The following is a 13,993-nucleotide window of genomic DNA, read 5'->3' as shown; positions in this document are numbered from 1 at the left end:
TCTGAATATTTTCAAAGGACAGGAGGCAAAAAGACATTGTACAGCAAGTAGCTGCTTCAGCTTGGCTACTTGATTTCACAGGATTATCACTCTTCTCCTACTGTAGGGGGTCTGAGGGGGCAGACTCCAGACATCACGGTGTGCATTCTACTGCACCCAGGCATCAGTGTGTATGTGAGATGAGGACGACCAAGAAGGAAGTGCAAGTATCAGATGAGAACTTGGGTGAGTTTCCTGGACGTAGCTGGAGAGGAATTATCATCTGGCATCCAAAGCCTCTCTACTTCCTTCATGCCCTATTTTGCATCCCTTCACCCCTTGCCAAACAGGTTGCCATTATTAGGATCCTTGTCATCTGAGGTTAAAATAAGCCCCAGTTCACAGTGAGGAAAAGTTATGGGCAGGCAGCCTGGCCTTGCTTGTTCTTGGAGCCACACATGGCACTGACTCCTTCAAGCAGCATGGCTCTCCATAGAACACCCCGTCCCTCCCACTGCTTCCTGCAGGCCTTCTTCTATTGCCCGAGACACTGCTCTGCCCCTTTCCTCCAAGAAGGGCATGCCTTCTTCCCCCCGCTGCCCTGACAATGCATCCCAGTGTCCCCAGAGCACTCACAGGCAAGGTGGTTGGAGGACCTGCTCACTTTCTTTCTGGTTTGCAGTTAAATCTTACTCCCGCGTGTCATGCCCCCTCTGTACCTAGAGGACAGCTGTTCCCTGCCACCCATGTAACCCACGCAACCAGTGGCCTCTGAATGGAAAGACGATTGGAAAGAGGCAGAATGGGAGTACACATCAATCCTGCTAGTTTGACAAGGGACATTCTTGCAGGCACATTCCTGCAGCGACGATTCAGGCAGAAAGAAACCTGATGCTCGGAAATGTCTTTGCTCTGACAATACATACGAAGATGGATGGCTAGACATCAACACACGCACTTCCCCCCTGGCCTTTTCCTGTGCACAAAGTCACATTCTACAAGTGTCATCTGTACCTTCTTTCCTCAGGTGAGGTCATGGCATGGGCTCCATTGCCTTTCTAGAATGCTGGCTGCAACCCCTCACTTAGATGGGTTACATGTCATGGGGTCTGGTGGCCAAGGGAACCAACTCAGGTCTCCCGGAGCACACGACAAACCTGACTCAGGAGTCACGGGGGAGAGGGGCATTGTTCATTTGTGCAAAATTCCAATAGAAAAGATGTCACTTTCAACCTGTGAACCTTGTTTCAGGGTCTTCATATCCTGGGAAGGAAGTGAGTGACAGTCATGATTGGGGACACCTTGCTGCCCCGCTTTACCCGTCCGTATTTGCTCAGTGCAATGTAGGTCCCTCGGTGAAGTTCTGACTCATAGGCATTGTAATTGTTGGGCAGGAGGGTTTCTCGGAACTTGCATTCCTCTTGGAAGCTGGGCTGTGAAAGAATGGACAAACAGCCAAGGCTCAATGATAAGTGAGGTACAGCAGGCCCCTTTGCGGGGTGCCCTCCCCTGTCCTTTGTAAGACAACTACTGTGATGTAAGCCACACTAGGTTAACAGAATCATGTAAGGTGCGAACAGGAAGAGACTTCAGAACACTCATGGCCCCTTCTCACCTTCCCTCCTTTACGATGCGGAAACCAAGGCCCAGGGACATAGATGGATGGTCTGTGTCACATGGGATAAGTACCTTCAGTTCAAGGTACTTTCTACTAAGCACCTAAGTGAAAATTTACTCCATTCAAGAAAAGGGCCAGAAAAGGACACAATAGGCTGTTTTCTCAAGTCCACTGTGAGAAGCAGGCTAGTGTAGCAGGATTGAGAGTGGGGATCTAGTTAGTGGCTTTTTCACTTCCTGGTTGTGTGACCCTGAGCAGGCTCCTCCTCTCTCAGCCTCAGTTCCCTTTTCTGCAAACTGTGTTGTGGGGAGTGGTTAACGGAGGGGTGAAGATTGGACTTCCTAAGTCCTTCCCAGTCTGTCTGTTGAATATGGTAACTCTTTCCACTTGTGTTGCCTCACTCTGTCTTTCCCAGTTTAAGTTCCAAATTTGTTATTCCTTAAAAAGAGATTTTGACTTTGACTCAGAATATGTCTGGTGCCTCCCAGACAGTCATAGTTCTCCAGGGAAGTGCAGGAGCGGAGATAGTGAGGAGAAGTGATTTTTACAGGGAAAAGAACCTGGTTCCCTGTGTGCCGGGCGGTGCCGTGGAGTCCGGGGCCAGTTATAAATGGCTAACTTGGCAATTTATCAGGACTGTGTGTGGACCACCTGTTCAGAAAGTGAGTGCTGGACTTCCTGTCCCACATCAACAAGCTCATTCCCAATACATCACCCAAGTCCTCCTTGATTCCTAGAAAAAGGGCCCTTTCCTCCTCAGCCTGCCTGGGTCCCTGCCCTGAGGGAGGCTGGGGGCTTTTGTGCTGTTAGGGAGGAGCTCCATGGGGATTAGAGCAAGAGAGAAGATGGGAGCCAGTAGACCTGGGGTCCAGGCTTGCAAAAATAAAGGATGAAACAGAGAAAGTGGAGTATAATTTCTGACTCCTTCCTGGGGACGGAGGCCATCGGATATAAAAAACAAAACCTGGCTGGGCCAGAGGTGCTCTCCGACCTTCTCTAGAGGAATTGTACTGTGAGCTCCCTGACCTGGCCGGCTGTGGGCATGGAGGAGAGCCTCTTCCTGTTATGAATGGAAGGGGATGAGCTGGCTCACAGGGCTCTCAGACACCCCAGCCTTTCGAGTTCCCCTCTCAGACAGCATCTAAAACCCTGCAGGACAGGTTCTTCTTTCCGAATGGACTCCAAGTTCCTTGAGACAAGGACTGTGCCTTGTTGAGTGCGTGATGCTGAATGAATGATGATGTACAGGGACAATACTGAAATATACAGATAGCCTCATGCGGATGGCTCTTTTGATGCAGGAGGGGAGTGAGCAAGGGGGTGGCCACGTCTCGCCTGTCACTGAATGCATTTCCCCATGCCCCCTCACGCCCCTACTTGGTTGTTTACGAAGCACTTTCACGTAAGTTATGAATGTGGAAGCTTTCACCAGCCACCTCGACACCATCTAGGGAATTTTCACAAGTGTTCCTTTCCCTGGTTATAGGTGCTCAATCAGGATTTGTGGAATGAATGAAGGAAGGAATGTCGCAAAGGTAGGGAAAATAAACGAATCAAAGTAGGTAAAGAGCAAATTTGAGCAATAGCTTTGAGGTTAGACTGATGATGATGATTTACCTCTTGCTTAGCTATGTAAACTTCAGCAAATTATTTAACCTCAGTTCCCTCATCTGTAAAGTGGGAGCAGTAAGGATAATTAAGCCATGGAATTGGAGTGCACGATAACTGAACTAATGCATGGAAAATCCTTGATCTATGCCTAGCACATAGTAAGATAAAAAAGTAATTGTTACTACTATAATTATTCTTTTCCAACTGAATCATGAACTACTGTCCATCAACAGTCCTAAAAGCCTGTGTCTTACCCTGGATCACCATTTCAGCGAAACTTGCTGTGAATTATTGAACAGCTTAACAATTAAGCTCTCCAATTACTGCCTGAATGCCTGGGAGGCAGTGAGCTTGCATGAGACAGCACAGAGCTAGGGTAAGCAGAGGGGAGGCTGGCTCAGGAACTGCAGCCTTCAGGGCTTCTGTGGACCACAGTTTCTTCACCTGTGCATGGGCTGGAGAGTCAGCCACAGGATCTAAGATTGCTGAGGGGCAAAGCTTTGGAGCAACCACACCAAGAGAAAATAAACTCAGGATTGATTATGAAAGTTAAATAGAAATAAAGTTACACTGATTAAAAGTCTGGTGCAGATCAATGAACAAAATGGAAAGTCAGGAAGTAAACCCAAACATGCGTGGATCTGAAATGAATATAAAATAAAAGTGGCATTTCAAATCACTGGAGAAAACATAGTGTTACTAGTAATTAGAACAATAACAGTAGCAATAATAGTTTGATGTATGACTTCAATCCTTACATTAAAACAAATTCCAAAAGGAGCAAAGATTTACATGTAAAAAAGAGAACCTTAAAAATCTAGAACTTTTTTTTTTTTAAAAAAGTCAGGAAGTTCTTTCTAAACAGGGCACACAAAAAACTGGAAACCATAAAAAAATCCAAAACAAATAAATTTGACTTTGTCTGGAAAACATTTTAAAAACCTTAATAAAAATGAAAATACAAATATCAGGCTGGATAAAAAATAATTTCCAATGCATGGTATCTTGTAACATATTTTGCAGCAAAGAGGATATTTGGTTACTATATTCAGAACTCTTAACTCACTGAAAAAAATGGATGTTTAGAAACAATTTATGGAAAAATAAATACAAATAGCATTTAAACATAAGACACTATGCCTAATAAGAGAAATGGAAACCATAACTGTGAGATCACATTTTTAAATGTTGGATTACAAAGAGAAAAATGTTTGATAACATACTTTCATTGGTGAGGGCATGGAGACTAGGGATTCTTCTTTAATGTCCGTGAGTGTGGAAATTGCTATAAACTCTATAAAGAGCAATTTGACAATATCTTTTAGAATAAAAACACTTGCCTTCCCCAGCATTCTGTACAAATCTAAAATGAAACAAGAGAAACAGATGAAGTTTACTGTAGAAAGCCCTCTCTACCTTTCCCTTGCCCATGATTATAGCTTTGATCAGTAATTCTGCTTCTAGGAATTTATCTTACAGGACACTCCTACATCTGTTACTCACTGCAGCATTATTTACAACAGTAAGAGACTGAAACAGCCTCATTTCGGAGGAGAGTGGTTATCTCATCCACAAAGTGAAATACTATTAAGAAACCTCTTTGAGAACTGACTTGGAATGGTCTCAAAAATATATTGTTAAGTGAAGAAACAAGGTTCCAAACATTATGTATAGTATGCTCCTGTGTGTGTGATTTAAAAACAAAACAAAACGATACCAGCATGTGCACACACACAGGAACACGTTCTTCCTGGAATGGTATGCAAGGAACTGGTAACAGTGGCTGTCTCTGGAGAGGAACTAGGTGGCTTCAAGGCCACAGTGAGAATGAGACTTGATTTCCATGCATGTTGTTTTGTATTGGTTTCCCCCTTAAACCATGTTCATGTATTACCTAGTCATACAAGTAGTTTTTTTTTTTTTTAATAGAAAAGGAATTCAGGATAGAAGATGGGCCAGGATGTGAAGTGAGAAAACATTTGTATCAGAAACTGATGGTCTCCTTCTCTTCCGTCCTTCACAGCCCCCTCCACCTACCGTTTTCCCCTCTGTTCTAACTTTGTATGTCCCTGGAGAGTAACCGCCCTGTTGATTTCCAGGAGAATTCATTTCTGATCTGGATGGTGGTTAGGGGAGAGGTTTCGTTGTGGTTTTCAAACTCTAGAAAGGAAATCAAATCTTGGGGCAGAGAGTGGGGGAAGAGGAGGGGAAGGAGGAGGAACTGAGAGATTCTGACAAGAAACTGAGGGCATTCGCTCATATCCTCTGTTCTAGAACGTTTCCAATTTCAGAATCCAGCCTTTCCTAGTGTCTGTGTCTCCTAAGACATATTTGTTTAAAAGTGCACGATGGTGGTTTATACATTTTGTGTTTTGTTCTCTGCTCATCAGATTTAGATTATTCAAATCCTCATCACCCCCTTTTTTCAAGTTTCTGAAATTGTGTTTTCTTCCCATTCTGTCCCTTTCATCTAGCTTATCTCATATTCCTAGCCTTCCCCAGCATTCTGTACAAATCTAAAATGAAGCAAGAGAAACAGATGAAGTTTACTGTAGAAGCCCTCTCTGCCTTTCCCTTGCCTGTTCCTTTCAGCACCACGCCCCATTTTTGGCGTTCAGGGGGCTATCAGGCGAGACCTGTGGTAAGAGGCCAAGATGATTTCCCTGAACTCTGTGAGGCATCCGGTGCTTCAGGCTGGTGGGATTTTCCTGCTGCCCAGATTGCTGCTCAAGTTGGTATCACGACCCAGCCCCTTAATTCACGTCCACCGTTTCCCCAGCTCTGAGCTCTCATGGCTTAGGAATGTTGGCTCCTCAGCTCTAGTGAGAAAAATCACTCACGCCAAATGAACGCTGTGATAATAAAAGTAGCTACCATATATTATTACTTGAACAAATGAAAATAATTCCACTGGGTCACATTTCCTGGGCCTGCCAGGACTAAAGCCCCAGCGTGAAAACGTCTTACATTCCATATAGGTCTAATCAGATTTATGTGGAACCAAACTCTAAAGCATTTAGCTCTCACTATGAAGAAGGATATTTGCAGAGGGTTAGATATGTGAGTGTTTCGGCATGGGTTACCTCTGGCAGAAATGCCCCTTAAAGTCTGGGGTGGACCAGGCATCCATCACTTGTTTGTAGGCAGAGCTGTCACCCAGACTGGTGGAGATGTATTCTTACGTTTAAAGTTCTTTCTCTAGGGCTGCCCTGGGCCACTTGTCCCCATTACTCCTGGCTGTGTGTGTGCATGGGGTGGGGGTGGTTTAAGGATTTGGGCAGTGACGGAAAAAACAAATAAACAAACAAAAAACAATCCTTGTTCTGAGACCTTTCCTCTTGTAGCCTCTGATGGTTTCTTTTCCTGTTCTTAGCTGAAATGGAGAAATAACATCTCCCACCTCGGGAAGAGATGTGTATTCTCCTCCCTTTGTCCCTAACACTCAATTGCATTGACAATTTAGAAGTGTTTGAAAACGTTTTCATCAAGCCTATCATTCTTCTCATTCCTGCATAGCTCGTAGCTGACAGGCCATAGACAAAGCCGTTTGTGAGACTTGTCTGCAGGGCCCCTCATGAGCAAGCCTTTCCCTGAACCCCAGTCCCACTTCCCAGCACTTCCACAGGAGCTAAGCTCAGGGACGCTTGCACCCGTCCCTCAGGAGGCCTGTTCCCTGCCATGTAAGAGATGCCCCTAACTGAGCACTGAGTGAGTGAAAGACAGGCTTAGTCCCCCCCACCCCAGGTAATTCTCAAAGACCTTTCTGGATGAAGAAAATCGTGTGTTTTGCACATTGTCATGCTGCTATTGATTAAAATGATGCAGACACAATTATAATTAGTAAAACTAAAATCGCTTAAAAGCACAACTGAATTTCTAGTAACTTTTTGTCCCCACGTATTATTCTCAGCCAAAGGATTCTAATAGAACCACTGTCGGATAGAGATCTTCAATTTTATTTTTTCGATTTTAAAAAGGAGATTAGAACTCACTGATTTCCGCCTCAGCCTAACCTGAGAGAGCAGAGGTCCAGGCCCAGAGAAGATCAGTGATGTTGCAGTGACTAGAGGGGAGGCGGGGCAGGAGCTGGACAGCGGGTCCCAGTCTGCAGACCAAATGCACTTCTGCTGCAGGTCTTACACGCCTTCCCTGCAGAGAGAGCCCTCGCAGGTCCACACACAGCCATGACTGACAGGAGACCTGGGAGACCCGGGTCTCAGTTGTAAAGTGACGATGAAGATCCAGTGCGCCTCCCAGGGGTGCTGGAGGACAATGCTGGGAAAGCACTGTGCAGGGCACCAAACAGTAGGTGCTCAGTATGGGGGAGCTGTGTATGGGGTCCAAGGAGGGCGAGGCACCCTGCCGTGAGGCACTGCAGCCCTCTTTCCTAGGGCGGAGACCTGTGGGGAGACACCCTCCCTCAGGTGGGCTTTCTTGGCACTAATTCTGCGACCAGGACCACGACCACGGGTTGTCCCCTATCCGCCCCAGAAGGATTCCCCTCCTCCCACGAAGAATCCCATTTAGCGGCAGTAGCAGCTGAGCTGCAGGGAGATGAAGCAGCTCAGGGGGCTTAAAGGAAAATAGTGTGAATGAAATCATCACCCAGCAGGAGTCTTCCTGGCTCTGCGGATCAGTTGGCAATTGTTTTTTTAGACCGTGATAGCAGGGCCAGAGGCTTGGCGGGGGGAGGGGTGGAGGTGGTTCTGGAGCTTCTGGTGCTCAGCCGCACAAAGCCTCAGGTACTCAGGTTTAGGGCACAGCTCAGCCCCTCTCTGTACACAGGCTGCCTGGCCCTGGGCTCCAAGGAGGAGACATCCCAACTCGGAGAAGGTGCTCCTGGGCCAAATGCTTCGGGGAGGGTATGTGGTGTCTGGGGGTGGATGGCGGAGAATGAAGAGAGGACAGTCTTCTCTCCCCATAGTCCCCCTTCTTCTTGGACTACTCAGTAGTGAGCCCTGCTTGCCCTCTTTGCAGGGGTGAGGGCCAGGGGTGTCTCTGACCTTAGGAGTCAGCACACATTTCAGAGATGTTTCCCTTCCCTTCATTGCTCTGCACTTGATCTTAGCCAAAAGGCCGAGAAGCGATCCCTTCATTGCTCTGAATGCTTACCCCTTTGCCGCCCGTTCTCTGATGATTAAATCTCCTGTTCCCAGCCTCCCCCAGCTTCTCCTACCAGTAGCATGACTTGAAGTGGGAAGTGGGTAAGTTTACCCTGCATTTGTGGCCTTTCCCTGCCTCACAGGTGAAGCCTTTCTGGGTAAGGAGAAATACTAAACAGCTTGTTTATAAAGGTGGCCAGGAGAAGGGTTTCTGTAAGGAGTGCTTCCTTCCAGAAGATTTACCTGCCAAAGAGGCCCTGGCATAGCTAACATCCCCATTACCTGCTCTCCATCCAGTCGGACCCCAGGCATTAATTATGCAGGCTGGTGAGAAGGGGCTCTTGGGGATGGCTCACTGCACAGAGGGGTGCTCACTCCACAAAACTTAGGCTGTTCCTAGCTGCCTCCTGTTCTCTCCGCCACCTTTGCAGAGAGTGATAAATCTCCCAAACCAAAGAGGCTTTCATCTCCCCAGCCCTCCAGCTTTCAGGGCTGGTGTCATCCTTTGGCAAAGCAGAGGCCATGTAGCCTGGCATCTCCAAGCCTGCTTGTGCCTCAGAAACACCAGAGAAACTTAAAAAACAAAAACAAACAAACTGATTTCCAGGTCCCCAGCCCAGTCCTACTGGATAAGCATCTCTGAGGAAGGTCCCTGGAAAGCTGTACTTTTTAACACGTTACCAAGGTGATGTGAACAACGGTCCTCCCACAGGTCTCCGCCCTAGGAAAGAGCCTCACGGCAGGGTACCTCGCCCTCCTTGAACCCCATACACAGCTCTCCCATACTGAGCACCTACTGTTTGGTGCCCTGCGCAGTGCTTTCCCAGCATTATCCTCCAGCACCCCTGGGATCTTCATCGTCACTTTACAGTTGAGACCCTGGTCTCCCAGGTCTCCTGTCAGTCATGGCTGTGTGTGGACCTGTGAAAGCTCTCTCTGCAGGGAACGCGTGTAAGACCTGCAGCAGAAGTGCATTTGGTCTGCAGACTGGGACCCGCTGTCCAGCTCCTGCCCCGCCTCCCCTCCAGCTACTTGTCTTACTTCAGAGACCCACAGAATTTAATCCATGACCGTCTCCACATAAACCACCTTGGCTGAGAGGTGTTAGTGCTAAAGATCAGAGGCACCGGCCACCTGAGCACCACATTCAGGTATGTAACAGAGCTCCTCTGTCGGGGTACTCTCCCCAGAAGCTGGCGCCAATCCCAGATCTCTCTGTTCACTGCTGATCCTCAGTCTGTCTCCAAGGAGAGGTAGAACAACCCTCCACACCCTCCCCATAAATAACTCCGGTATTCCTTGATGATTGCTCAGAGGTCTTCCTTTTTAGCCTTCTTATTTCTGTCACAAGAACGCTCAGTTTCTTCAACATCATAGGAAAGCTTTCCTAGTCCATATTTTGGAATAAGCCAAATCATGGGCTGAGAGACCCAGGATGGAGGGGGTCAGAGATTTTGGTAAGTGTGCTCAGGAGTCGGCAAGGTGAACCTCTCAGGGGTGATCTGTGATGGAGAGGAGGAGGGGTGGGCCTGGCCCACCAGGGGGACCTCATGGGGAGGATGTTTCTCCAACGTATGGGATCAGAGATCAGAGGACTTAAAACCTTACACTAAAATTTCCACCCACCGATGACGGTGAGGAAAAGAACCTCCATTTCTTCTTCCTACGGCGCTCAGGCTCCGGACACCTCTTGGAGGGCGGGTCGTGGAGAACAGCACACTCAGGCTGAGAGATAGACTTGCTTCTGTGGGCCTCTCCAGATCAGGGAATCAAAGCTGACCCATAGCCTGCATGACAGCTGTATGCCAAAATGCAGGTTTCCCGCAGACCCAGTAGCCCTCTGAGCTATGGTTTCTGTGTAATTACAAAGGCTCTGGTGGGTAGGATCAGAAAATCATGGTCTTTTGAAGCTTACACAGCCTGAGCTCTGAGGCCCCTCACCTGCGCAGGCTCCTTCCATAGCCCCCTTCTTTTCTCATTCTAGATGCACATTCACTTCTCTACTCAAGAGTTTGCATTAGTTTCTTCATTGTGTAAGCTTCAAGCCTTGTACAGCCTGTGGCTTGCTGCCCCGGGCCTGATGAACTCACCGTGGCGTATAATCTTCCTTTACTGTTCATGGCAACGAAGAGGGCACTTTTCACTCCAAAGAGACTCACCACACCTCTCTCCACTGTGGAAATCTCCAGGAGGCCTGACAAGGAAATGGAGGCAGTGATACCTAAGGCTTGTGCAAATCAGGTGGGACATCAATCTAAAGATGACCCTGCAAGGACATCTAAGCCCATCCCCCTGCTCCTAGAAAGGCAAACCCTCCATCACCTTCATCCCCAATCTTTCTAATTTTAGGAGATCCAGCAGCTAGATTTGGCAAGTCTTGTCACTATACTGTCAAAAATCCAGTTCCGCAAGGGACTGTTGTGACGTCAGAGTTAGAGATCACCGTGGCCACTTAGGTATCTAAAGATTAGCTTTGAATCTGGGCTTTCACTGACTTAATCACATGAGGTCCTCGACTTGCGCAACAAAAAATGGATTCTGATTAGTTTTGTTAAAAATATATAGCCTACATGTTTCAACAAATCTCAGCCCACTTAATCTTGCAAACGCTGCAGCCCCATAGAGGATGATGGCTTGCCTGGATCCTGTAGACCCCCACCCCCTCTTGGATGGGATGAGCCTGTCTATCCAGGAACCCATCAACTTGCAGAACGCAGATCTGGGGATAGAGGGGGCAGGTTGAAATACAAAGAAGGATGTGCTTCAGCTAGAAATTTTGCACACCACTTGCCTTTCCTTCTCAAAGGGAGAAGCTGAATAAAAATAAGCTGTGTCTCATTTGGTCCTCACTTTTCTCCCCATCCTGGCCTTACAGCTTCCTAGGCTGACGGTTCCCTGTGGTCTTTTATGGCCACGGTGGGTCCGTAATGCTGAAGTAATTAGTACCACGGGGCTCCGTGGGATGATGGCCAAGCACACTGGTGATGCTTGGGCCTCCCCATATGGAGCCTGCCCCCTGACAGGCTCACGGCGAGTCTGTTATGGGCATCCAAGTGGAGAACACCATTTCTCCCCCCTTTCTCATGGGACCCCATTCCTCAGAGCAAGGCCCCTTCATCTTTTCGCCCTGCCTGAGCCCAAGCCCTCAGCTTCCCAACTGGCTGCGACTGGCACTCACTGTAGGGGTTCTCCTCGTGGCTCCCGCTGATCCGGCCGTCGGGGAGCACCTGGAGGTGGAAGCCGATGCCCACGTTGCAGTAGAGCCTCCGCTGCCGCTTGATGCCCACCAAATAGCCACTTTCCCAATTGACCCCAGCGATCTCTCCAGCTAGCCCAGCTCGGGACCTGGACAGCAGGGTGCCCCAGCCCCTCGAGTCCAGCAGTGTGCTGTTGGCGCGGGTGCCCACAGGAGAGGGCACCACCATGCCCACTAGGCTGCCCAGGAAGACCAGAGCCTGCAGCGTGCCCTGAAGACGTCCTGCTCCCCAGGACATAGTGATGAGCAGCCTCTGTCCCAGGGCCATCCACCTTGCCTCTCAGGCACGTGGTCAGAATTAATGGCCCTAAAAATACCGCCCTTCTTGTTTTTCTCCCCTCGGCATGGCGGCAGGGGCTTATTTTTGGAAGGCAGATGAAGGCTGCTGACATGAAACCAAAGCCTGCTTCGGGCACTTGGGTCGGGAGCAGAGGGACCCGGGCTGAGCCGCGGCTGGTAGGGACCATGGCTTGGGGACGCTGTCAGTTCTCCGGCTTGCTCTGTCCTGAGTTGATTATATTTGATTTGACCTATCTTTATAGTTCAGCAGCCCGATCCTCCCCTCCACCGATCATCACCCTGACGTCAACTGGCCCAGCTCACTTATCCAGGCTGTAACATTAACCTGCTCCTGGGCTGGCTGCCTCCCCAGACCCCCATCACCCTCCCCAGGCCCCAGGGATTCTGGGAGCCACTGTCATTCCAACTATGAGGCAGGAATGAAGTGAGCATCTCTGAGGGAGGGAGGGGTTGGCTGGGGGCCCAGGGGAAGCAGGAGGCGAGAAGCTACCCAGCACCCAAATTGGGCAAAAGTTCTTGGCCTGAGAGCATGGCTTCCTTATTTAGAGGGCAAAGGGTAGAGACAGGGATAGGGGAAGGCTTGGTGGCAGGTGATGACTGGGCCTATGAGTTACCCTAGAGATCATTTCATGGAAAGAGCTCACAGTTGAGAGCAAGAGAGGCTCTGCATACACTGAAAGTCTGGACCCTTTTAGCAGGAGAGGACAGAGATGGGGTGTGTGGAGGGGTTGTTCAAGCAGCTTTAGGGTCTTAGAGGGAGAGAGGGCCGGGTCTGGCTTCTGCTCACTGTCCCGGCCGTGGCTTTCACACACGCCAGCCCCCCACCAGTGCGGTGGGTTAGGGTTAGGGTTAGGGTTATTTTCCCACCCGGACTCATCCTTGGCCTCTCACCGATATTATTCCCGTTTTTACAGACAAGAAAGCTGAGGCATAGAGAGCTTAAGTGACTTGCCTGAGTTATCAGAGCTAATAAGTGGCAAAGCCAGAACTTATAAAGTCAGCTTGAGTCCAGCCTTTTAACCTTTGTATGATCGCCTACAGTAGAAGTTAGATTTCCAGTCTGGCCCAGAGAGTCTACTGAGCTAATTACAGGCCAAGAGTCCATCATAGAACTATTTCAATAGCGCAAAATGATGAACCCATACACATAGGCTGGAGGCAGCCGGCAGCTTGGGGACAGCTCCTAGGATGAGTCCCACTGCTCAGGGATTCTTCCAAGACACCACACTTCGCTCAGATTCCAAGTCTCCTGCTCTGCCCTGGGTCTCAACCTCCCATCTGTGACTTCTGCCTTCTGCCTCTTTGCCCTAGTTCATTTACAGTGGTGCTTTGCTTAGAATTTCTGCCAAGCCAAGCATTCCAGTTTCGCCTGCTCAGATCCCTTGGAGCCCAGACATCTTCTGTCATTACTCTCAGCTGGTAAACTGAGTGGGGAGCAGGGTGTGTACCCCGGAGTGTGTACCCCTGCTTAGTATCATTCTCACCAGTGAACCCACAGCTTCCGACCGCCTTTCCCTTCCCTGTTACCTCCATTGCCTTATGCCCAGCCTTACCATTGCCAGCACCACCATTTCCCACAAGGAAAGACTGGCACCTTGTGGGCACAGATTGAGTCTACTATGTAGAACCTGTTGGAAAATTGGTAAATGAAAAATGAAAGGAGAGAGAGAGAGAGAGAGAGAGAGAGAGAGAGAGAGAGAGAGAGAAGAAAAGAAAGAAAGAAAGAAAGAAAGAAAGAAAGAAAGAAAGAAAGAAAGAAAGAAAGAAAGAATCTCTATGTAGAGTAGGAGAGTGGTGAATAATACAAAGACAAAATGTCAAAAAAAAAACACCCACAACCCTTCGCTTTGGATTTCTAGCTTGATTGCATATATTTAAGGTTTCCTGTACACGTATACAAGAGCAGTGGAGACACTGTATCTATGATGTTCACTTGGGAACCTTGTGTTAATTATGCTTGCTGGACTGACTTAGGGAAGAGGCATCCCAGAAGCATGTTGGATGGTCAGGAGAAGTTAGTCTGAAATGAACACTTGTCTTGGATAATTGGAGAGGCGCTCATCAGCAGACGTCAGAATCTCTGTGGAATTCTTCTTGGAACCCATTCACTTTGGGACCTCCTTAGTG

The 13,993-nt window shown here is 48.4% G+C and overlaps 1 protein-coding gene across 1 annotated transcript; it reads right to left on the bottom strand.

The window, feature by feature from the left end:
* Nucleotides 1-1,235: 1,235 nt before the first annotated feature.
* Nucleotides 1,236-11,834, bottom strand: FGF6 (fibroblast growth factor 6; the record flags this gene model as incomplete). The annotated part of the gene is made up of 3 exons (XM_081059312.1): nucleotides 1,236-1,412; nucleotides 10,401-10,504; nucleotides 11,489-11,834. The coding sequence occupies 3 exons, from the start codon at nucleotides 11,832-11,834 to the stop codon at nucleotides 1,236-1,238; spliced, it is 627 nt and encodes a 208-aa protein (XP_080915438.1).
* Nucleotides 11,835-13,993: the final 2,159 nt, after the last annotated feature.

This window comes from Rhinolophus hipposideros (genome assembly GCF_964194185.1).
Source record: "Rhinolophus hipposideros genome assembly, chromosome: 9".
Classification (NCBI taxonomy): Eukaryota; Metazoa; Chordata; class Mammalia; order Chiroptera; family Rhinolophidae; genus Rhinolophus; species Rhinolophus hipposideros.
The sequence above is the reverse complement of the archived record's forward strand: the minus strand, read 5'-3'. Positions and strand labels throughout refer to the sequence as shown.